Here is a 25,960-nt window from a genome sequence, read left to right on the forward strand (position 1 = left end):
TGAGGTTGAAACTGCAGACTGTATTTGAGCATACAGCGACATTATACATTCAAAGCACGTCACCTTGGTAGCCACTCAACAGAAGATTGCAAACACGGCACAAATAAGTTACCCTCACAAAAATATCACCGTAGAAATGTGCATCTGTCAAACATGTTGTTGAAAGAGTCGCTCTTACAAGCCGGAGCAGCTAGAAGCACCGCTAGTCCTATTTTTTTTACATTTTTTTATTTGATTTGATTTTAAATTGCACTGCTTTGCCTGAAGGCTATGTGTTATAACCCACGCCGTGATAAATAATCATGCTGTGGTCTCGCAGAATGCCGTTGTTCATCACAGAAGAAGGTACAAAATATCTACCTAGTGCTATCTAATTGGAGCCGAGAGAAATAAATACATATGGAAAGAAACTACGACAATAATATTCAACAGTCACGCATTTACATTCGAAGCTCAGTGTTACGTACCCAGTGTCAGACGACCGTCGTTGGCGCTTGCTTACGTCTCGATGATTTAATTATAAAATCAAAAAAGTCAATAGTAAAACCCTGTCTCCGAATAAGGTTCTGTAAAAAAATCACCCTGTCGTGGTGTCCCAACGGAAAAATATTGAAAAGTAGTTAAAAAAAAAAAAGGATTTATTTAGTTACCGTAATTCCCGGCCTACAGAGCGCACCTGGCTACAAGCCTCACCCAGCACATTTGGAAAGGAAATACCATTTGGTACGTACATACGCCGCAGCTGTGGAAAAGCCGCAAGTGCCCACATTGAAACGCGAGATATTTACAAAGAAAGACGGTACACAGAAAGAATTTAACGCTAGCGCTCCGCGCGAATGCTAGTGCTAACGCCAGCACCATGCTAAAGATAATGCTAATGTTAGCGCCACGCTAACAAGGCCGGTTAAAATAAAACTTACCGGTAAATATCATTGAGACACGCCAGAAACAGAGCAGCAGTACGCTAGCACAGCGCTAGCGCAGCACTAACAGGGCCGGAAAGGGCCGGGCCGGTAAAAGTCACTTCCTCAGCACATATATTCCACCGGTCTCACTCTTACCTTTTCCGCTCGAGTGCCCCCCCTTGCGGCCGTTAGAAAAAAAAATGCACAAATTAGCCGCATGGCCGCATAAACCGCAGGGTTGAAAGCGTGTGAAAAAAAGTTGCGGCTTGTAGGCCGGAAATTACGGTAGTTATTTATTTGGTCTGTAATAAGCTAGTCACGCTAATAAAATAAAATACCGTGGAACCCCCAAAGCGGAACACAAACCGTTCTGAACGCATGAATCATAATAAAAGCTTTATGGACTGCCTGAAAATTTGAAGTAGCATTTTGCCGTTGTAATTGTTGTGAGTATAAAAACAGGTCATCACAGTAAAAGTTACACAAAAGTAAAATAAAGTAAAACCCTTAGAGACGAAATGGAGCCGAGGGAAGCTGTCAACCAATGGTGCTTGGTCCCCGGAATACATAAATAATAAACTGTAATTAACCCTGCCAAATTTGAATAATTTAAAAATGGGCATGCTAGCACGATGCATGCTGGCTGCCAAATTTGTCTTTAAAAAAAACATGTAAATATTCCTTCCTCGTAGTTCTCCATCTTTCTCTGCTTGCTGTGCGCGCACTCACAGCGGACGACGAGTCGCTCTCAACCGATCACACCTGTGCAACGCTCCAGTCCGCACACTGACGGTAAAAATCGAGCTTTTGTGCTGATGTGAATTAAGGATGGCTGATAAAGCGTTGGCCTCACAGTTCTGAGGGCCCGGGTTCGATTCCGGCCCCGCCTGTGTGGCGTTTGCATGTTCTCCCCATGCCTGCGTGGGTTTTTTCTGGGCACTCCAGTTTCCTCCCACATTCCAAAAACATGCAACATTAATTGGACACTCTAAATTGCCCCTAGGTGTGATCGTGAGTGCGGTTGTTTGTCTCGATGTGCCCTGCGATTGGCTGGCAACCAATTCGGGGTGTACCATTGACAGCTGGCGTAGGCTCCTGGACTCCCCGCGACCTTTGTGAGGATAAGCGGCAAAGAAAATGGATGAATTAAGGATAGTTTGAGAGGGGCAACTCATGCCGGACTCCAAAGTGCGTCACACGTCGCTGCTTAAAAGATGTGGAGCAGAGAAATAATGAAAAACTGTTCAAGGTTAAATCTCTACAAGTGGGTGCTGCATCGATTTTAGTCTATGCATGTTTTCTGCAGTGATATTCAAACAAATATTAATTTATGAATTTACAAGTTCTTTCAATGAATTGTTTTGAATTGAGCTGGTGGATGTTTCCCTTTGTCGTAGAAATTCCAGTTTTCGTTCTGACTTCACATTTTTCTGTGGTTTTGTCGATGTCTCAATGGCTGTCACGCAACTTTTCGTTTGAATTAAATTCCACATTGTGCCGCTTTTTGGGGGGTTCCACTGTCATGTTTTGGAAATGAAAGTTTCGTTATGGAGGGTTGCTTCAAAAACGTGACTCCTTCACATCTATAAATAATCGGTTACATCTAATCCTAATCCAGCGTAATAATCCTGAGTTACATCTCAGGTAAAATACACACACACTAACCTGAGAGCAAAACCGTACTCCAGTAATTAAAGTCTTGTGTCGACCGCGTTACCCAATCATAATCTCTCGCTGTGAATTCAGATTAGATCCGTTTGGACCGGTGCCTTCCCTTTGAACTAAACCCTTTGTCGTATGTGATGTACAATGGATGGAAAAAGTCTACACACCCCTGTTCAAACGCTTAATTTTGTGAAATAATAAAAAAAAAAGACCAAGATAAATCATTTCTAAACCTTTTTACCATTAATTAAAAAAAACACCTTTTAGAGAGTGGAAGTTAAAATACACACCAGATAATGTGGTTGCAGAAGTGTGCACACCTTCAGAATAACAATCACATTCAAACTCATGTTAAATAGGAGTCAGCACAAATGTGCCACCATTTAAAATTCCTTTTGTGTTATAGGTCAGTAATAAGCGAACACGTTTTTAAATGATTTTTCTCTCTTATTTATTTTATATAACTAAAACCTGGCATTTGAACAGTGGTTTGTAGCCTTTTTACATCCATTGTTTATACTTAGTATGTTTTGCTTTTTTTTTTTTTGTCTTTTGTTTAAAAGTGCTATTTTGTATGAAAAATGACATAAATATCACAAAGGAGGTGCTTGAGCACATCTCTCACATATCCAGTGTCTCGACGTGACTCTCGTCATAGGCAGAGAGGAGGTTGATGGGGAAAAAACGTGCCAACCAGTGTATTGACTTTGTTTGGTTGAGTATTTGGATGCATTTTTTCGCCCCCCCCCCCACCCTTCCTACTTGAGTGTAACGCAGGCAAGTAGACGGACAAACTCCGTACTGGCTGCGTCTCTTGAGCCGAGAGGTGGAATCGCAAAGGGCCAGCGTTCGTAAAGGTCACGAGGTGAAGTAGGAGTTTTGCATGGAATAGAGGCGGTCGATGGGGTTCCCCACCCGCGCGGCCAGGAGTCCGCCCTCGCCGGCTGCGAGGAGGCAGTCGCCCAGGTGGCCCAGGCTGCCGTCGCTGTCCAGGTCGTGGAACACCGTCTCGGATTCTGGCAAAGAGGAACGAGCGCTAGTTGTGGGAAGCGTGACGGACAACGGGATGACGTCGCAACAATCTGATTAAGTCGCTGAACAAGTAACTGGAATATCTTGAATTGGATCGCAATAATGATGTCACCGTTTTCATTTTTAAAAAAAAATCATACTCGGATATAACAATGACTCTATCTATCTATCTATCTATCTATCTATCTATCTATCTATCTATCTATCTATCTATCTATCTATCTATCTATCTATCTATCTATCTATCTATCTATCTATCTATCTATCTATCTATCTATCTATCTATCTAAATACAAGTTGAACAAAATTTGAGATTTTAAGCACACTGACAATTGCGTGTGATTATCTTACAAAATATGAAATTATTTCATGATTTATATTTTGTGGCCAACTTTTTTAGGCATGCGATAGTACTTCATGTAAATGATTATTCAAACGGTACATATCTGAGGAACCTTGAAAGACTATCAATCTTATAATATCTTTAACAACATTAGTATTCGTCGTATGATGGTTGTGGTAGTAGTATTTAGTTTCCTCCATGGGATGACTAAAGTAACTTATTGCAGTAGTAGTCGTGTTAATATTACTAGTAGGAGTATTTGTGTTGTGCTGGTGGTAGTGTAGTAGTGTTGATAGTCAAAATGGCGGTAGTGGCGTTAGTAGTAATAGTAGTTTTAGACATGGTTTGGCTAGAAGTAATATTAGTACTGTAGTTGTGTATTCGCGACATGTTGGTACATGTGGTTAGATTGCTGGCCTCACAGTTCTGAGAACTGAGGTTCAAATCCCAGTCCTCCCTGTGTGGAGTTGGCATGTTCTCCCCATGCCTACGTGGGTTTTCTCCGGGCACTCCGGTTTCCTCCCACATCCCAAAAACATGCAACAGTAATTGGACAGTCTGCGACCCTTGTAAGGATAAGCGGGTCAGAAAATGGATGGATAGTTGTGGTGACTGATAGTTCCTTTCCTTTATGTGTATTGGTGAATCTCTTCCATGTGCCTCAACGATCTGTCCTCCTAAAAGCCGGAGATCGTCGGTTCAAGTCTCACCAGGAATACGTTTAACTCCCCCGCATCGTGAATCTAAGCAGAAGCATTTCATTCGGTACGATTGGTCTGCCTTTCGAATGGCGAGATGTCTTTTCTGCGTACCGTACGGGTGGAGCTGCTCGCTGCTGAGCTGAGGCGGGGTCAGGCCGTGTCGGAAGGGTTCCCCGCCATAGATGTTGGGGTCCAGGGTGAGCAGCTGCTGTCGAGGCAGAGAGGGGAATCCCAGCATGCCGTCCATGCCGTGACCGCTGGAGCCGTCTGCGTGGACATGACCACACGGACACGGTTAGGCCTCTTGGAACCGCAGCCGAACCATTGGCACCAATGAAGAAGATCGTCTAAAGCGCGTCCTCACCCTCGCTGTCGTCGTTGCTTTGGCGACCCCCTCGACCGCCGCCCCTCCTGCCCCCTCCTAGCTGTTCCTGTTCCTGCTGCTGTTGCTGTTGTTGCTGCTGTCTCCGAGCGATCTTCTTCATCTGACGCAAAAAAAAAAAAAAAAGCATACGAGCTAAACGTCTCCGCTTTGGATATGATTTTGCAACAGTTTTAAGACTCAAAGCGTTACCTTAGCCCTTTGGTTTTGAAACCACACTTGCACCACCCGCACCGTGAGGCCCGTCTCGGCAGCCAGCGTCTCTCTCACCTGCAGGTTAGATATAGTTTGTTTAACTCAATGGACAAAAAAAAAAAAAAAAAATCTAATAAAGTGATCCCTAGATGAACTGGTAATTTATTTCATGACCAGCAAAACACTCGTTCGTATTCATGATCATCGTTCCCCATTAAAAAGAAGTGCTCCAAAAGCACCAACAAGAATTTTTTTTAAATCAGAAAATGGTGTTCCAAAATTTAGAATATATATAATCTAATTTCTTTTAAAAAAAATAATGTCATAACATAAATAAATAGACTGAATTAAACGCAACCTTGGTGAATGATTTCACGCCCTGATATTGTGGCTGCTTTGTCACCAGGGGGCAGTATAGTACCAAGATACATAATATACGAGGAAGAGTTTCACATCTAAGTCATTCAGTCAGCTACAGTAAAGCGTTACTGCACCGTTTGTGTTCAAATATCCGATTCTTCAAAGGTTTGAACTACCGTAGCTTTGGCGTTTGTGATTGTCAAGGCTGTCTGTCGCGTTTTGGATCGTTTGTTGGCATTAATCTCGCAGACTTTCATAAGTCACGTGATTTGGTTAAGAACACAATTTGTTTTCCTTTCTGTTGCATTTTGTGAACTTCGCTGATTTAACACAAGAAAATTGAGGCGCCGTTTTACTTGGGGAACGTTCAGAGCGGGCCCCACTGACCTTGCGGCAGGGCTTGGCCGACACTTCGAAGGACGCTTTGAACGCGCGCCGCTGCTGCGTGGTCAAGATGGTGCGGGGGCGTTTGGAGCGCTTGTGCTCCTTGCCCTCGTCGCCGCCTTTGCCCCCGCCCGGGCCCCCGCCGCCGTCCTCGTCCTCGCTTTTCACTGGGCAAAAATGATATTAAAAAAAAAAAAGTCAAAAACGGCCCATGTGTGACAGTGTTCCATGTTTGTTGTTCCAGGGGAAACGCATTGCGACTATATTAAAAGTATTGGAATGCGTGGGCATGACACTTATAGGATGTGACACAGAACTAAAACATGGCGCGTGCGTTCCCGTCCTTGCTTCCACTAAAGCCATCCAACCAATGCCTTGTGGGAAAATGGTCAGAATCCAGAAATCACAATGTATTACAATGTGTTTTTTTTTTTAACCATTTATTTGTGTGACACAGCTTCAAATAAGTATTTGAACACCTGAGGAAACCAATGTTAATATTTGGTACAGTAGCTTTTGTCAAACGTTTCCTGTAGTTGTCCACCAGGTTTGCACACAGAGCAGGAGGGATTTTGGCCCACTCGTGCACACAGATCTTCTCGAGATCAGACAGGTTTCTGGGCTGTCGCTGAGAAACACGGAATTTCAGCTCCCTCCAAAGATTTTCTATTGGGTTTAGGTCTGGAGACTGGCTAGGCCACGCCAGAACCTTGATATGCTTTTTACGGAGCCACTCCTTGGTTTTCCTGGCTGTGTGCTTTGGGTCATTTTTGTTCCCCAAAATCTCACAATACATGGCCGCGGTCATCCTCTCCTTATCACAGTGCAGTTGTCCTATGTTCAGAAAAAACACCCCCAAAGCATGATGCTACCACACCCATGCTTCACAGTAGGGATGGTGTTCTTGGGATGAAACTCATCATTCGTCTTGCACCGAGGATGAAAAATTTAGAGCCCTCCATGTGGGAGAACTTGCAATATAGCAGGGTATTCAAATACTTATTTTCTTCACTGTACCTTCGTTAAAGACTGAAATTGTCCATGGGTGTCGATGTGAGCATGAACGGTTGTTTCCGTCACTCTCCTTACCCGATTCCGTGGGTGTGGGACTGATGGCGGCGAGCATCTCCCGCTCCTTCTCGTAGTCCATGCGGCACAGCAGCTGGCCTTCCTTTAGCACAAACTCGTCGCCCCGCTGCAGCCGGCGTTCGCACTCGCAGCAGCTGAAGCAGCCCAGGTGGTACACCTGGCCCAGCACGCGCATGATCAGCTCGGAGCGGCCAATCACCTGCAGGCAGGCGCTGCACTTCCTCACAAACAGTCTGCAAACGCACACACACACACACACAGCGTGAGGGACGCCTCCATATTGGATGCAAATTATAGAGCGTCACGAGGGTCAAGGAGCTGAAAGGGGGTGAGGTAATTAAAGATGGAGGCGTGGACAAGGAGCCCCCCAACACATTTCTCCCGGCGTTCAATGATTCCTGAGATTAGCGTCGTCTCTTAATTAAAGGCCGTATAAACATTACCCAATTCGCAGAGCGGCAAGGTGAACATCTGCTACACGAGGAATTACTGTCGTGTCGAAAGAGACAGTCTGTTTCCAATGTTGCGCTTTTCTGCAACCTTCTGGATAGTAGATGGCGGTCGTGAGCTTTCTTATGGGATTTATCAATTTTGAACGTCATCCATCCATACATCTTCTATGGCACGAAGTTGGTAATAGGTCAAAATAAGGTAGAACTTTTTGTTCGAATTTTGGTGGGGATTGGGATGAAGTGACTTTTTCCCTTCACCTTAATTAAGTTACCTTTTTGAAATTGTTTTTGTTTTGTTTATTCATCCATTAGCGATTGTCAGGCGAGCTATCCTAGTTTTGATTGTGGGCGAGAGGCGACATACGGCCTAAACTGGTCACTTGGCACCCTCAGCGTACATTTACACAATTCTTGACGCTTAGCATTCACAACTATGGACAATTTTGAGTGCTCACTGAACCGAAAGTAGGTTCACGTAGGTAGGAGGGAGCAGAAATGAAGATGCTAAAGTCCTCGCTCGGAGCGAGCAGGTTGGATAGGATTTGAAATGAGCTCATTAGAGGGACAGCGAAAGTTGGATGTTTTGGAGACAAGGTTCGAGAGAGCAGACTTCGACGGTTTGGACATGTCCAGAAGCGAGAGAGTGAGGAAATTGGTAGAAGGGTGACGAGGATGGAGCTGCCAGGCAAAAGAGCGAGAGGAAGACCAAAGAAAAGGTTGATGGGTGTTGTGAGGGAAGACATGAGGACTGTGGCGACCCCTAACGGGACAAGCCGAAAGGAAAAGAAGAAGAATTGAACCGAACGCCAATGTTTTGGTGATATGGGAGGAAGCAGGAGTTCAGGAGATTTGAATCCCTGAACCTCAGAACTGTGAGGCCCACATGCTAACCACAAGACCCACCACGCTGATCTTCTAATAATCCAATATTGTAAAGAGAGCCTTATGTGTGACTTCTTCAATCGCTTTCCTGCTTTCATCCCTCCACTTCTCCTCAGCCCTTCATTTCCAAGCCCAGCATCACTTCAAGCGCTCGTTCCCATTCACCGGCGCATAATTCCCCGCCATTAAATTCCTCTTGATTCCCCGCTCTCGCCCTTGCTTTCCTACAAACACCCCCCCACACACACACACACACACCCCCGCCACCTCGGTATTTTCTGCCAGCGTTCCCAGTTTGCCCTCCCAGCCCGCTTCCCCCAGTTCACTGAAACTAATAAAGACAGGATTAATTAGATTGTTGTTTAAACAGGGCGATGGCCAGACAGACGCTGTAAACTCATAACCAGGGATTGAGGATAGCATGGGGTTAATCTCTCGCCACTCACTTATGCACACTGAGCCACGCACAAACACACTCGAGTATCAATACCAACTGCGACGTGGGCCCGCATACCACCAACACTCGCGCAACTAGGAATCAAAGATTTTCGGTTTGAGCAGGATAACAGTTCCTGTTGGATCCAACTGGAGCCAACAAGCAGGAACTCGATACGGAGCGGGATAAGACGCGAGGGAGGACTGGCACGAGGGCGAGCGGGGGGGGGAGGAAAGCGCAGACAAAGTGTTGTTGCTTCCTGACTGAGCGCGAGGAAGGTGTTGCTGCACAAATCCGGAGCCAGGTCTGCACATGAGAGCTCCTAATCTGTCATTCCGTCCCAAACGCAGCTGCCGCGGCTAATCTCTTCCATTCCGTCTGCCAAAAAAGCATCTCCAGATTCCCCAAAATGACGGCACTGTCACTTCTACGGCAAAGAATTACGTACCTGCCGCCACGATTCGTAAAAGCAGAGGCGGCGAAAAGTGCTCACAAAACTTGGAATATTCAAAAAAAACTGTCAGTATGTCCTGAGACAAGTGTATTATTAGCAAAATGATCTGGGTGGGCGGGTTTGGGGCGGTTTGGGGGGGGGGGGGGGTCAGACCTCTCTGGTCCAATCTTGTACCGCTAATTTTATTTTTACGAAACCACCGTGGCCAAGGAAATACAACCAATCAGAGACTGAAGGCGTGGCTGATGAGGTGTCGTTTTGTTCCTGCGGGTTTGAGGAGCTTTGTTGAATCTATGGTGGAATATCAACCACTAGTTAGCAACGTTACATTCTAAAGAAGAAACTGGAGAGATTCTGAACTAAAACAAGGGTAGGTCTTTCGGATGGGGAGGGGCCACAGGCGGATTCGCAAGCGACGCAAAATTAGCAACATTTCTGCTCGACAGAGTCACGAGGCTTGGCCACTGCCAAGAGGGACGTGGCCAGGCCACTGCTCTGGGCGGTGATACCTGTCACCGGTCACAGCTGTTTTACATTCGGACTGTAATTAGACAGCCATTTAAATGGGAGTTTTTGTCACTGGCATTTGCCAGTTCGTTGCCTTGCGTTAGTGAGTTGCATTCACTGCCCGCGGGACCCTCCGCTTCTACGCGTAAGTTAGAATAACCCTAGTCACAGCGATTCTGTGCCCTTTTGTTTGATCCTGTCCCGTTGAGTTTGATAGTTTGCCCTATAATCATCGGACCTTGCTGCATGTCTTTTGGATCCCGCCTAGCCTAGCATTTCTGTGCCTCTGCCCTGTCATACTGCTATGAGCCAGTTTCCGGAATAAACCACGTTGAACATTATGCCTCTGCCTCGAAGTCCCGCATTCGGGTCCGCCCCGGCACTGGAGATTCGTGACAGACAGGTAAATTTGCAAACTCTTTTTCATTTTTAATTAGTTGCGCATGCCCCAAAAATATAAAACTTAAAACCGGTAATATTTAGTTTTACAGTAAGACATTCAAATATTTAAAAGTGGCAGTTTTAGAACTGCAAACACATATGCTAGTAAGAGTAGAATTACTTATTCAGTTCAGTCATACTGCTGCACGACTGGACACCTTATATTGCTCAGTGACATTTATTATATTTTATTATATTTTTTATAATACTGGTTTTCGTCGTTGTAGTAAGAGTGAGGCTCCAACTACAAGTGACAAATACTTTGTGTGTAATAACATGGTAAGTAAGATTCTGATTTACACAGGACAGTTACAAGAAGAACTAGTAAGTAGTCGAGTAAATATTTAGAGAATAGTAAAAAATACCTCAAAAATGTATCATTTAAAGTACAGTAACAAAGTATTTGTACTTTGAGACAACTTCCCACGATCGTAAACGCACGGAGGCTTCAATAACATACATTTGCTTTCACCCGGGGGACAAAACGTTGCAAAACGACCAGGACGGCTCAAGGCGAGCGCGACCGCATTCCCTAAATAGGGGCGCGCGCGCAGCGTGGTGGGAATTTACTCAGCACGGCAAACGGAGGCAACTCGGGGCAACTGCCCCAGAGGGGGGTCTCTAAGTAGATCAGCCTAATCCCCCCCCCCCCCCCCCCCCGATAGAAGTATCATTCACACTGGCTCTGACTGGTGTGCAGCTAGCGGCGAATGAGCAACCGCTCGCGGCGCCGTCTCGGGATTTTCGACAGCATACCTGAATGCAGTGCACCGTTCTCGTAGGAATTCAGTAGCATACAAAAATAATGAATGATATTCATATGATTTTAAAGCGTTGCATGACAGAAGTGAGGTTAGCAGCACTGCGCAGAAACGATCAAGAAGAAGGGAGTTAAAAACTCTCCGAGGAGGCCTGGAAATGACCTTTTGTTGGATCGTGCCCGTGATGGGGAGCGTGTAGGACGAGCCAGCGAAGACGCGAGCGTGAAAGACGGGGGAGAACGGTCGACTTGACGAGTTACAAGCACACCGATTGCGAGGTCGGATAAAAAATGAGAGGAAAATTCAAGTTGCGAGCAGAGAAAAACAGATTGGGAAACTTTTGCCAACAGGTTACGCTCACAATAGATGGCGTCAGGGATGGGGGGGGGGGGGGGGACTTGGTACTGTAATCTTATGTCAAGGACACTTCAAATTCAGTCAGATTTGTTAAAGATCTGTTTGTCAATAGCTGCTTCCAACCAAAATGGACAACTTCCTGTTCAGTTTGAGGCATTAAGTTGCTGTGCATTAATAGCTGTTGGCCTGTCTATGGCATTTTGGACTGTTTGAGCACGAAGCTAGCACAGACGAAGGCATTATTCATCCTTCATACACGCTTTTTCATTTGTGTGAAAATGTGCAGACACTGGTGAGTTTTCAGGAATGTCGAGTCGTCCGACGAGTCCGCAAGAATCCGAAACACAATTCCGGGGGGGCCTTCACGCCGCCTGGGACACGGACTCGAAAACCAGAAAAGGTGACGCGTAGCACGGCCCTTCCAGCTGGATTTCGGGCCAGACAACCACAAGAACAATCAAAAAGACGTGTCGCGAGCGCGACGACGTCTCGCCTGCAACCACGCGTTCGCCCCATAAATATTTATATGTCATCTCTCATAATTATGACACCTCTTTCGAGAGGTGCGCTTATCATACACTTGCCCGCAGTAAGGCTCAAATACATCAGAATTGGCCGACGCGCGTTTGAGAGGACGCGAAAACGACAAACGATATGCAACCGTTGTACTTTTTAAGTGACTTTAGTATCCATGTTCTTAGGCGTGTGCGCGCGCGCGTTTGTGTATGCGTGTCGGGCGGATATTGCTCTGTGAAGTAAAATGGCTCCGAGCCAAGGTTCAGTAATCACATCATCTCCGTTTATTAAATCTCCCTGCACTGCTTCTGTGTTATTAAAATCTCCCGGCATTCCCCACGATACTTGCTACCCCTGCCACCTCTCACTCACTCACTCACTCACTCACTCACTCACACACACACACATGCACACACACGCACACGCATGTATATGATTACACGAGGTACAGTCATATTCACACACACACACACACACACCACGTGGTTATATACACAGTCACGTAACCAGCAATGCTCAGTTTGTGGAAAAGCAGATAAGGCGGCCGGTCACAAACATCCATAAAACGAGGCCAGATGCTGGTGTTTGGGCACCGTCGCGGGCGCTGATAAACGGCGTGGTGTTTGTTTCAATGAAAATGTCTGAAATTCTGAAAAATAAAAATAAAATAAAAGAAAGATTGTGATCATAACTGCCTTGATAAATGACAGCGTGTGGACTACATCTTTGGAGTCATCTCTTTGTTTAGGACAAGGTCCAGAAAATTATTGTAGAGAATCACACTTTTTAAAATTGTAATTATTTTGGATTTCATTCTTGCATATTTTTAAATTTGCTGAATTAATTTTGCAATATAATCAATATATTTCTAGTCGATGATATGAAAGTAAAGTCACCTTAATCAGCAAAACAATCATAAAAATATGCAGCTATAGAGCAGGAAAAGTTTTATTATGCTAAATTTGCTTCTTATTGCTGTTTGAAAAATCAACATTTTTGTTTCATTCCATAAAACGCGGACAACATAATTACCAATTTCCAAATAAAAATACAACATTTACTTTCAGAAAATGAAAGCACGTTTACATCTTGTTTTTTCAGAGCTGAATTTAAGATTTAATGTGATGAAGAATTTCATCCATCCATCCATTTCCTTTGCCGCTTATCCTCACGAGGGTCACGGGGAGTGCTGGAGCCTATCCCAGCTGTCAACGGGGAGAAGGCGGGGTACACCCTGAACTGGTTGCCAGCCAATTGTAGGGCACATGGAGACAGACAACAGTCACACTCACAATCACACCTACGGAGAAAACCCACACAGGCATGATGAGATCACGCAAACTCCACACATGCGGGGCCGGGATTGAACCCGGGTCCTCAGAACTGTGAGCCCAAACCTTTACCAGCTGATCTATCGCGCTGCCATGCTGAATTTAATTTCCTCAATCTGCTAAAGCTAAAGAATGAAACAGTTTTGTGCATCCGGCTAAAGTCATTGCAGTTGCATGACCTGGCCAGTGGGGGGCGGTATAGTCCAGTCATACAGACAAATTCAAATTAAAAACTCCTGTCAATGACTCAATTTTTTGCAGAGGATAAAGAATATATGCCAGGAAATCTCGTTATATCGCGCTTATATCGGTCTAGGAATGACAATAAAATGCTAGCGTACAATACCGGAATAGGTGAGCCACAATATAACGATGGATGTCAAATTTTTGCTCGCAAGTCAAAACAAAAGAAAACTTGATTATTAAAAAAAAACCAAAACGTGTAAATATGGCCATTTATGTCATAACGCACCGATGCATATGCGCTTGATTTTGCAACATGGTTGCGTTGCGTAAAAACGCGACGTTCCTGCGCAGAGCGACGCCGATTAAAAGAAACAGCTCGTATTGTTGTTTCTCTCAGGATATGTTTGATTTTCACTTGATGCTTACAAAAATTAATGCGACGCGCGAGGACCGAGCTCAGATGTGTGTGTGCGTGTGTGTTAGTTTAGATAAAACAGTTAATCCCCAGGCCACCAGAACGCAATATCCTGTCTGCCCGCTTCTCATTTCCTGTCTGTCTCAGGCGGAGCGGGAAGCAGCGGGGCCGGGGGAGCGAGGGAGGGAGGGGGGCCGGGGTGGCGGTGACGGGGGACAGCGGGACCCGTTGCCCCAGAAACAGGAGATGCAGCGATTTGGTGAAAAGTGTCTACGCCGTTCTCCCTATCAACGCCCCCCCCCCCACCTCCTCTATTCTCTCTCACACTCTTCCTCCCTGCTTTTATTATCTCAGATTTAATAAAAGCGAGGCGAGCAGCTTGTTCTGCCATGAAACATTTATTAGCTGTCTGTTATAAAATTGTGTGCGCGGGAGGGAGGAGGGAGGTATGTGGGGGGGGGGGGTGTCTGGTAATATGCAAAAAAATGGTAGCCACATCCCTTCCACGCACATGTGGCTACCCCCCCCCAAAAAAAAAAAATCCAACTTGTCTTCTTCACCCTCTCCACCGCACTTCCTCCATCAAGTGACTGTCGGCCTTTCCTAAAACCGTAAAAATAAAATAACATGACAGGACCGCCTACTTTTTCTCTCAGTGGTGCTCCAAGCTTTTTTGTTGTTGTTGTTGTTTGTTGTCTCCACCCATATGGAGTTTGCATGTTCTCCCCATGCCTGCGTGGTTTTTCTCTGGGTGGGCACTTCGGTTTCCTCCCACATCCCAAAACGTGCAACATTAATTGGAGACTCTAAATTGCCCCTAGGTGTGATTGTAAGTGCGGCTGTTTGTCCTGATGTGCCCTGCGACAACCAGTTCAGGGTGTGCCCCATCTCCTGCCTGTTGACAGCTGGGATAGGCTCCAGCACTCCGCGTGATCCTCATGAGGATAAGCGGCAAAGAAAATGGATGGATGGATGGATGGATGTATTGATGAGGAAGACAAGAGTATCTGGAAAAAAAAGACACACGAGGTATACCTCACAAGTGGGAGGTTATGTTGTTGGTCAAACGGGGCTGTTTAAAAATTATTTTTAAAATATTTCTTAAAAAAAAGTTTACATTTATTTTCCTGGGCTTTCTTTTTTTAATTCATTTTTAGATTAATTTTCAAAATAGAATTCTTCTTATTTTTATTATTATTATTTATACAGCAGGGCACACTGACCCATAAATATTGTTGTTATGAAACAAACTACAGGAGATCCAAGTGAACTCACATTTTGCAAAGGTCATAAAAGTGTCAGTGCATAAAATATAAAATTAGCGTTCACATCTACATAAGAGCGCTATTTATTTGTCATGGAGGGTTCTGTTGCATTTAGGTTTCGGAGAGGTGAGCGCTCCTGGTTCTGAAGTGCAATGGGGAGATTATATGGAATGCTATCAACTAAAAAAACAAGTTTCCAGATCTGTTTTGCTACAAAGATACAATACACCATACGAGATGATACAAAGATAAAGAAAAATCTTTTCTTTTTTTAACTCGAACTACTGACACAGTAGTGTTCCTCTTTTTTATGGTAATTTACAAATAAATAATTCTAATAAAGAAAGTGGGGAAATTTAACTCCAGAGGGGGTCAGCGACCTGTTTCAAACTGTCCGCTACTTCTTTGTTACCGATTAATGTGAAGGGCTACCACTTTGATACAACACCTCGGAAATGACAAAAAAATCACCTTGAACTATGTTGCTATGAATAATTCATGATCATTCAAATCATGTATGTGGACACAATGATTTCTCACAACAGTCATCGATGGTGATTTAACAAGGTTGGAGGCTGATAAATATCAATATGCACATCCATCCATCCATTTTCTTAGACCCTTATCCTCACAAGGGTTGCGAGAGTGCTGGAGCCTATCCCAGCTGTCAACGGGCAGGAGGCCGGGTACACCCTGAAGTGGTCGCCAGCCAATCGCAGGGAACATCGAGACAAACAGCCGCACTCGCAATCACACCTACGGGCAATTTAGAGTGTCCAATTACTGTTGCATGTTTTGGGGAGGAAACCGGAGTGCCCACCCGGAGAAAACCCACACAGGCACGAGGAGAACATGCAAACTCCTGCGAGTGTCTACATTTTCAAACGATTCCTCCTACGAGAACCCGAGGAAATCGCAATGTTCCATCAGGCTAGCAGGATAACGCAGACATTTCCCAGCACCTAAGTGTTGCTCTCTTGTTGATCTGTTTATCAATACATAATGGCAGACATAGCATCACTCATTGGGGGGAAAAAATGTAAAGCTACATTCGATTGGGGCCTTTTGCGCAGTAATTTATGATCACATAAAATATCGTTCATTGTGCAGTGTAATTTAATCATCGCAGTCTTCCAGATTGCAGGTATTCCCGTTAGCTTTTGAAAACAACTGCGCCCGTACGTTCTCTTTGACCCCTTAAAGATCTTCGCTCGTCAGTTAGCCGAGGCTAACGAGCGCTTGTTGACGCGTCACCGCACGAATCGTATTCCCCGCAGTCCGCGTCAGGCCTGTCACTGAGACGGCCACAAGAACCGCAGGTAATTAGCGTTGTTCTCAATCAGCGGCCGTCCCCCGGGCAGCCCATTGCGGTCCCCGCGGGGGACATCAAGTATGCGAGCCGGCGGCGGCGGCGGCGACATTAAGAGAAAACAAGAGATAAACTGTTTGGTGTCATGGCTGCGATCAATCTCACTGAAAAGGAAATGAGCTTTGGGATGGAGAAATATGATTGCAAAGCGGGCGGTGACGGATGAGGCGGCAGATCGAAGGGGAGACGTGGTGGCGACGAGGGGGGGCAAGGGATTCAATACTTTTTTTTTTTTACACAGAAACCCAGGAAAACAAAAACTGTTCGGATCTTCAGAAAACATCAACGCGGGTGACTGCTGCGTCGCATGAAATGACAACTGGACCTTGACAGGATTCGTGAACGTCAATGAACTCGAGTCCCTTCACAACGAGCAACAGTTGAGTAGATATCCATCCATCCGTTTTCTTTGCTGCTTACCCTCACAAGGGTCGCGGGGAGTGCTGGAGCCTATCCCAGCTGTCAACGGCCAGGAGGCGGGGTACACCCCTGAACTGGTTGCCAATCGCAGGGCACATAAGGGACAAACAGCCACACCTTGGGGCAATTTAGAGTGTCCAATTAATGTTGCAAGTTCTAGGGATGCGGGACGAAACCGGAGTGCCCAGAGGAAACCCACGCAGGCACGGGGAGAACATGCAAACTCCACACAGGTGGGGCCGGGATCGAAGTCGGGTCTTCAGAACTGCGAGACCAACACTTTCCAGCTGAGACACCGTGCCGTGTCTTAGGAAAGGCCACATAGCTTCATGCTAACAAATAATGCGAAACGGCATAGATCAGCTAACGGATAGCATCTTCTTGGCTGTCTTGCGAGCAACGGATATTTGACACAAGTGCAGGTACAAGTAAACGACGGTAAAAACAAAAACATAATAAAAAACTCATTCATAAATAAGGCCTAACCCTGATAAAAAATGATTACAAATTCAAACAGAGCACCACCTACAAATTAAATGCAGCAGTAAATTGTCGGGTGTTTAGATTTGCCTAGAAAAAAATCCCAACTGAGGAGATCTGGAGGTTCTAGTGACACTTTTGAACCGACGATTGATCAGAAATCGGGCAAAATGCTGAAATTCAAGCCAGTTCTGCTCCGAGTCCATTTTGTGCCTCGAGGCGCCAACATTTTTATGGCGGTCGATGACGTGCGAGACGCGTTCCGCAAACAAACACTCGACGCGACCGCCGCCGTCTCCGTTCTCGCCCGGCGACATCCGCGAGCTTGCTAATTGGCGAGCGTTCCGTTTCACTTCACAACGGCGGTGTTGACCGCGCACATAAGGACGGCCGTCGTAAACGTGTTGAACGTTCAATTAAAGGCCCCCGAGTGATATCCCAGCAGATTGGGGAGGAAAAGCAATAAAAAAAAAAAAAAAAAATGAAACACTCTCTGGGTCCGCTACAGTGCCGGTGGGGGCTCCCTCTGTGTGATGTAGCGCGACTTGCCTCCACCCCACACGGAGTGAGCGATTAAACCCCAGCTTTGGTGAATAGCCGCCCCCGGCGACCTGTTTTTTTTTTTCCACGGGGGCCCCCGCCGGCCTTTACGGAGCTTACGGAGGAGGACCCGCAGGCTCGTTCTGTCCGGACTCCACATCGCTGACGGGGAAACTTTTGTGATCCTGGCGATTAATCCGAAAGCGTTCCACGCTACGCTCACGTAAGATTGCGGTGCTGCGATGTTTCCGGATTTGCGCCGTTTTTTATTTTTCGGCGAACTACACAAGCGTGCCTTGAGATACGAGTGAGCCAACCTACGGGTTTTTCAAGATATGAGCAGTCATCTGACCATTTTTACAGTAAATTGCTAGCAAAAAAAGGACACTAGTACTCTGAACTCAACTCACTTCAGTCAAGATGTTTACTTTCATATAAAGCACAGGTGTCAAACTCAAGGCCCAGGGGCCAGATCTGGCCCGCTGTATGATATTAAGTGGCCTGCGAAGGCATATCATGTGTATCAACTTCCATGAATTTTGTTGAAATCCGTGCCAAAATTTCAAATTGCCTCATCAAATATGATAATGGTGAGATATTGCAAGGATTTGTGTGTTACCAATCATCAATAGTTGAAAAAAAAAACATTGCCCTTGATTTCTTATTCCCAAACTAGTTCAGAAATTTCATGTGAAAATGTGATCCATCCATCCATTTTCTTTGCCGCCTATCCTTACAAGGGTCACGGGGAGTGCTGGAGCCTATCCCACCTGTCAATGGGCAGGAGGCGGGGTACACCCTGAACTGGTTGCCAGCCAATCGCAGGGCACATAGACACAGACAACAGTCACACTCACAATCACACCTACGGGCAATTTACAGTGTCCAATGAGTTTTTGGGATGTGGGAGGAAACTGGGAAAGCGTTGGCCTCATAGTTTTAAGATCCCGGGTTCGATCCCGGCCCCGCCTGTGTGGAGGTTGCATGTCCTCCCCGTGCCTGCGTGGGTTTCCTCCGGGTGGGCACTCCGGCTTCCTCCCACATCCCAAAAACTTGCAACATTAAGTGGACACTCTAAATTGCCCCTAGGTGTGATTGTGATTGCGGCTGTTGTTTGTCCCTATGTGCCCTGCGATTGGCTGGTGACCAGTTCAGGGTGTGCCCCTGTTGACAGCTGGGATAGGCTCCAGCACTCCCATGACCCTTGTGAGGATAAGCGGCTAAGAAAATGGATGGATGGATGGATGGATGGATGGATGGATGGATGGATGGATGGATTTTGAGCTATGACCATTTTGAGTTAGCAGCACAGCCACAAAATGGATTGAACTTGTATCTCAAGGCACGACGGCGTTTATTTCCATTTGCTTTTAGTTGCAACTCGTTCCGAACGCTTCTCATTCCGCTTAAAATTTCCACCATCGTTCTCGCCTCGTGAAAGTTCGTAAATGACAATACTTTTAGCAAAGTGTGTGTGCATGCGTGCGCGTGCGCCCACTGGGAATATCGCCTATGTATTCCATATCGTTTGAAGGCTTTAGTTTGGGCCCAAACGCTTTTCTCTCAACATCTGCTCCCTTACAGGACGGCGTACGAAATCACACATAATTCTTTTAAAATCCCCTCATTTCCATTGTAAATGAAGACACAAAAGGATAAACAACTCCTGTCGTTTCATCGCAAAAAGAAAATGCTTACATCGATTATCCTCTGGAGACCGTCGGACCTGACAGTAAACTGTTAGCATAATGGCAAAATTGCCTACATTTTCGGTTTATTATTATTAATGAAAACTACCAGCGTGCCTGCTAAAACTGTTTTTTTTTTTTGTTTGTTTGTTTTCATGTCATCTCGGTCGTGGTTCCGTCACAAAAAAATGAAATCGGAGCAACCGGACTCTTCTGGCTTGTCGCATTTGGAGGCGTCAGAATGTACGCTCAACTCTCCAATTTTGGCAAGCGTGAGCATCCCGGTGTAATTTTTTTTTTTTTTTTTTGCATCTTATTTCTCCCGAAACAGGCTTCCAAAAGTCGCTCAATTAGTTTGAAAAATACCCCCCGACACCGGTTTGACGGCGAAAAACTAAACTGGCAAAAGAGTCAAGTACCAAAATTTAAGAGGAAGTCTCCCACTTTTTAGTTGGGAGCAATTGATTGGGTGGGTGAACTTTTTATTATTATGATGATGATTTGGGGGAACTCCTATGATGGACAATGAGAACTGGAATGCGGTGGGGGTGGGTGGGGGGGTCAGGGGTCCACTGCAGTACTACTGTGGTAATCCTCACTGACTTCCTACAAACGACCTGCAATTCCTCGCTCAGCCGTCGACGGCGGTGACATACAACGACGGGCACGACAATTCAAATCCATCAGACACAAAAATGTCTTTCTGTTCAACTAAACGGGGCCCAGATTTCACATTTGAGTCAATTTGTAAGTCAAGTGAGACAAGTTGATTATTATTTCAGTTATTTTGGCGATATGTGGTGGTGGTAAAGGAAGTGAAGAAACGGGTCCAAGCGGGATGGAACAGTTGGCGGAAGGTGTCTGGTGTTCTATGTGACAGAAAAGTCTCCGCTAGGATGAAGGGCAAAGTTTATAAAACAGTGGTGAGGCCGGCCGTGATGTACGTACGGAATTAGAGACAACTGGAGGCAGAACTGGAGGTGGCAGAAATGAAGATGTTGAGGTTCTCGAAGTTGGATGTTTTGGAGACAAGGTGAGAGAGAGAGAGAGCAGACTTTGAGGGTTTGGATGTGTCCAGAGGCGAGAGAGGGAATATATCGGTAGAAGGGTGCTGAGGATGGAGGTCTCTGGAGAGATGGATGGGCAAAAGAGCGAGAGGAAGACCAAAGAAAAGGTTGATGGATGTTGTGAGGGAGGACATGAAGACTGTGGGCGTTAGAGAGGAAGATACAAGAGACGGAAAAAGATGACACGCTGTGGTGTGCTGATATATTCCTAATACTGTCTGTTGCACGGCAAATTGCAACCACAACAGTCGACATATTCCTGTATTGTTACTTGTGGCAGTATCGAACTAACTCGGCTTTGTTTATGGAAGTAAATATGTGCCACCAGGATTTGAATTTGAAATGTAAAGTCATCACATTTTCAATAGTTGTATTTCAGTGTAACTTTTCAATCTTAACAATTCAATCGACTACAATTCGCTGTCTAAAATTCACCTCCTGTGCCACCGGGCAGGGTTAACTTCAGGTCAGAACCGAACAGCCAGCCAATCGCTTTACGCTTTCTTAGTATGTGTTGTCACGTGACTAAGAAAGCATAACTGTAATTGGCTGGGTGTTCACTTCTGACCTCAAGTAACCCTGCCTGGTGGCACAGAAGGTGAACTTCAGACGGTGAATTGTAGTCGATTGAATTGTTAAGATTGATAAATTACACTGAACTATTGAAAATGTGACCACTTTAATTTCAAATTCAAATCCCGCTTTCTGTGGCATTTCAAATTCAAATCCTGGCGGCACATATTTACCTCCATATGGAAACGGGACGGCATCAAAGCGTTGTAATATTGCAAATACACGCTCCAGATATGGCGGCTACGTGTCGTGGGGGGGGGGGGTTTACATGCAGGGAAAAACAAGGAGACATTGTTGCTGATCCGCTGAAGGTCACGGGCTGCGCCGAGTGCCAAGTCTGGCACAGGAACAACAACAAAAAAAAAAAGAAAAAAAATTAACAAGACGGCAGTCCTTATGGAATGCATACAGGGGGACTAAATCAAACAAGTAGTCAATCAGCCTCCGGTTATTAATCTCAGTTTACGACTACTGTCATTACACGAGGTGAACAAATGTGCTTTTTTTTTTTTTTTTTTTTTTAAACTCCCCTGGAATAAAAATTTCGATAAGGCTGCAGACTTCCCGCTCCTTCCCTCCACAATGGGACTTTCATGGGCGGCCAGTCGCTCTTTTCTCCTCTTTGCGGCCACGCCCGAGCTGGTCTCGGCTCCTCCAGATGTCGACTGGCCGCCTGACACTTTTCAAAACACCGACAGCCCAAAAAGGTGCGCTGCCCCCCCCCCCCAAAAAAAAACAAACAAACAAAAAAAAACGCACAAAGCGCAGCCCGGGAAATGAGAAGCGTGGCAACATTTCACGACACCTGGAATGAGCGCGTTGCTGACGTGGAGCACTTTTGCCACAATTCCTGGCTTTTGATGTCTGATTTTAAATAATTTTGACGATAGATTCAAATCTATGAAAAACATTTTCCTCTTGAATTTCAATTTTTACGGGTTGGAATCCCAAATGGAGAAATGCAATTTGTGTATTTTTTGTTGCACAGCTGACAAAAAATCTAATCCCAAGTGCAAGCGAATGCCCACTATTTTTTAAATCTATTAATATGAAAAGCGCTACCATACCATACATGACTAAACCTTGCTTGAAAATGCACACTATTGTTTAAAACCACATATACTGTTTTAATGCTTCATTTTATATGTTTGTCTTTTTATTTTTGTTACCCCCCCCCCTAATACTTTTTTATTTAGGTCGTCAAAATGTGCTGAAGTGACAAAAATAAATGATGACATCAGCTTTGAAAATGAATGTATGACTAATGCGCAGTCAATAAAAAATAACTTTACACACCCCTGTTAACTCTGTTGGAATGCCAGGTTTTTGTGACAATAAGAAAATGATACCAAGATAAATTGTGTTTTGTTTTCAGCACAAGCTGTACAAGCGTTTGTTATAAAGGAATAAAAAGCCTCCTAAAACCGCTGAACTTTAGGTGTGTGCCGCTGTCTCCCATTTAACGTGAGCTTGAACGTGATTGGGTAATTCTGAAGTGATTCACGTGCCCAGTTATAGGGGTGTGCACACTTGTGGAACCACGATTATATTTTTATTTTACTGCCTCTCTGAAAAGATGAAAAACAAAAACGTTAAATTGCACGATGGAACCAATAAATCCTGGTGTTTCATTAGGGGTGCGCAGAGTTTTTATAACCATCTTATTTCTAGTAACCACAGCCATAGTGGCTTTTGCACACTTTATTTATTTTTAATGTTCCTTGAAATTGCAGAATATAATGTTGAAATTCTTCTGACCTCTGACCAACTTTTGAGCGGTTCTTGCAATCCAGTATCCGGAATTTTTAGATACGTATATAAATACAAACAGAACTTTGTCCAGCGCTTCGGTGCCGTTCCGTGTTGCGTGCACGCGCCTGCGGTTCTTACTTCTCGTAGTCCGGCTTGCAGTAGAGCAGCCGGTCCCGGCAGTAGCAGGTCCCCGTGAGCGCGCTCAAGCACACGGCGCACTTGACGCACGACTCGTGCCACGAGCGCTCGTTCACGCGCAGCAGGAAGCGGTCGGCGATCGGGGACGAGCAGCCCGCGCACACCTCGCCCCCTCCTCCGGCACCAGAGTACTCCGGACCTGCGTGGGCCCACCCGGAAAGCAAGAAAACAAACAAAAAAAAAAAAGTGTCAATGCAGCGTTCGACAGTCTCGATTTCAGATGAAATTGGAACAGTTTGGTACGTAAGTCGAAATCATATTCCATGCGGCAAAGTCACAACTAAACACACACACACACACACACACACACACAAAACCATCCAAATATTCGTAGCAAAAACATAGAAATGAAAAAGGTCCGGAACAAATCCAAATAACGACCCCACAAAAATCCACAATTTAGCGTTCGGCACAAGGGCTCTCGTTTTACGACTGCGTCCCGTTCATACGACGCGCAGTAGTGCACTTTCATCGTAAATGAAATTCAGAATTCCAAGAAATTGTTGCATTTCAAATCACTCGCAAACAATAACACGGGAAAAACTAAATGCTCGGAGAGTTTTATGCAAATGTTTGGTACAATACATAAAGTGCATAAAAATGTATTTCCTGTCATTTGAACTGCACCACGCGTGTTGACAAATGTTCGTCACATTTTGGTGATTTAGCCCTTCCAAATATGAAACATAAACATATTTCAAAACGGTGTTGGATCCAGTAGAGAATGTATTAATTCATCAATGTAACATATCATATGATTCCTATTTCCGAGATGACCAACACTGATGCAAAAGTTTTCACGACACATATTTCTGGATAATAATGGAGAATATTTCACGCTACAAGTGGAATGATTCGATATATTTTCGTGGTTAAATATGATAAACTGTGGTTGTAATTGTTAATTTATTCATTTATTATTAATTCATTTATTCTTGATTCTTAAATGTGACAATTGAACAGTGTTCTAAATAGCTCCGGAAATATTACAAAAACAAATACATATGCAGTATATATATTTTTTTTTCGGCCACTGCACTATTTCTGTACACTTTTGTGATTATTATTTTAAGCATTTCTATTCGGGTTTGTGATGGATTGCAAGGTTTTAGTTCTGACGTTTTTCGTTGTCCTCGTAGGCCCTGGGACTGGGGCGGGGGCGGGGGGTGGGGTTACTTTTCAAAACATGTTATTCCCTTCTTTATGTAACACAGTATTGATTATTATGATGTATTATTTTTCATCCCTGCTTTAACAACCACGTGGTACACGTGAGTATTTTGGAAGACTTGAACTAAAAGGCCCATCTCAGCGAAACTCGAGTGGATGCTGCGGTTCCGACCTCGTGCCTGTTTTGACAAGGAGTTCCCGAAACTTTTCATTTTTTTATATTATTATTTTTTTGTTATGATATCGTTCAACGGCTCACCGACAAAAGGGGTTGAAGATGGAGGCTGCTGCAGACACGACTGTTGGCTCTCCTCCGTTTTCATGCCTTCCCTGCTTGGCTCGGTGTGGTCCCTGTGCACAAAATATTAATCATAACGGAGGCCAAATATGATTTGAAACGCTGCAGAGAAAAAGGGTTGCATTTGCAACGATGAATGACAGCCTCCGAGGATGAAATAAAAAATGTTAAAAATCACAAGTCATCCAAACTGCACATTTATATCGGACGATATAATGCAAAAATAAATAAAACTAAATTTAAAAAAATCTGCATGATTTACAAAACAGGCTGAATATAAAGTTCAATTGTGTACAGAGTAATAATAACTTATTGCATTTTGTATCGTTTAACTCGCCAAATTATAGATAACTATTTTTTTTCATTGGATGACCTCGCGATCATATTCTTTTTTTTAATTAATATATAACAGCACGTTACACGTAATATATAAGCAACACACCCCATTTAACAACGACTTTCTAATCATATAATCTTGATATCAAAACACAAGTATATTGTTCTACTTAAGGACACATTTGCCGGTCCAATAAGACAAATCGCCATAATCAAATTTCATTTTCCATTCATTTTGATTTCGTCCTCATCGCTGACACGACAAAATTATTTTTTCAAGGGCGTCAGCGGCAAGTGGCGGGCGATGATTGGCCGTTTAATTGCCAGGGAAATCGCCGAAGATCATTTAAAAGAAATGAATTATGGAAATTCAACCGTAATCTGATTTGGTTTTATGACTAAACGGAGGCATGGGGGTGGGGTGAGGGGGGGGGCGAAATATACACGAGGGGCACATTAGTGTTATACACTGATAATTACATCTTGACATTAAAGGCGAGGGGAGGGAAAAAAACATCACCTCCAGAGGTAATTAAAAAAATATACAATACTATAAAATAATTTATATGAAAACATTACACAAAATAAATTGTGTCTAAATTGAAAGTGAATATAAAGTTACATTTAAAAAAAAAAGATCTAAAATCCTGGCGCATTTGAGCGCACATTTTGAGTACGCGCTTTTTGTTGCTTACAGCAGTATCCCAAAAAACTTGAAAAAGGGGATGTTGTCCTACCTTGAGGTGAAACACACTCCCGGAATCTCGGTGGGCAACATGAAAAACACTGCGACAACTTCCAGATGCGTTCACGGACCGCGTTCACCAGCTCGCGCTCTCCACGCTGCACGCAGGCTTTTGTCTCTCTCAGAGTTGGGGGGGGGGGGGGGGAAGAAGGGAAGGAGGTGAGCGTGGATGCACGCGGACGGAGGGAGGGAGGGATGTGGACTGACTGCGAGGAGAGGGAAAGAGGAAAAGGTCCACGGGAGACCGGCGATGATGCAACACATT

At 44.7% G+C, this 25,960-nt stretch overlaps 1 protein-coding gene across 1 annotated transcript; it reads right to left on the minus strand.

The window, feature by feature from the left end:
* lmx1al (LIM homeobox transcription factor 1, alpha-like) lies at nucleotides 1–25,820 on the minus strand. Its single transcript, XM_061846799.1, has 9 exons — nucleotides 25,688–25,820; nucleotides 24,576–24,667; nucleotides 23,087–23,285; nucleotides 7,057–7,289; nucleotides 5,971–6,134; nucleotides 5,221–5,298; nucleotides 5,011–5,131; nucleotides 4,758–4,913; nucleotides 1–3,586 (listed from the first exon to the last, which is right to left on the minus strand). Exons 1-9 carry the CDS (start codon nucleotides 25,726–25,728, stop codon nucleotides 3,429–3,431), a joined length of 1,242 nt encoding a protein of 413 aa, XP_061702783.1. The 5' UTR covers nucleotides 25,729–25,820; the 3' UTR covers nucleotides 1–3,428.
* Between the last annotated feature and the right edge of the window lie 140 nt (nucleotides 25,821–25,960).

This window comes from Syngnathoides biaculeatus, chromosome 16 (assembly GCF_019802595.1).
Source record: "Syngnathoides biaculeatus isolate LvHL_M chromosome 16, ASM1980259v1, whole genome shotgun sequence".
NCBI classification, from domain to species: domain Eukaryota; kingdom Metazoa; phylum Chordata; class Actinopteri; order Syngnathiformes; family Syngnathidae; genus Syngnathoides; species Syngnathoides biaculeatus.

What these genes read in the sequence shown, in the direction of transcription:
- lmx1al (XM_061846799.1), bottom strand. Translation starts at nt 25,728, where the DNA reads ATGTTGCCCACCGAGATTCCGGGAGTGTGTTTCACCTCAAG. An exon ending in ATCTTCAACCCCTTTTGTCG is followed by an intron (nt 23,286 to 24,575) that starts GTGAGCCGTTGA and finishes GGGCCCACGCAG; the next exon opens with GTCCGGAGTACTCTGGTGCC. An exon ending in CGGCCAAGCCCTGCCGCAAG is followed by an intron (nt 5,299 to 5,970) that starts GTCAGTGGGGCC and finishes TCTAACCTGCAG; the next exon opens with GTGAGAGAGACGCTGGCTGC.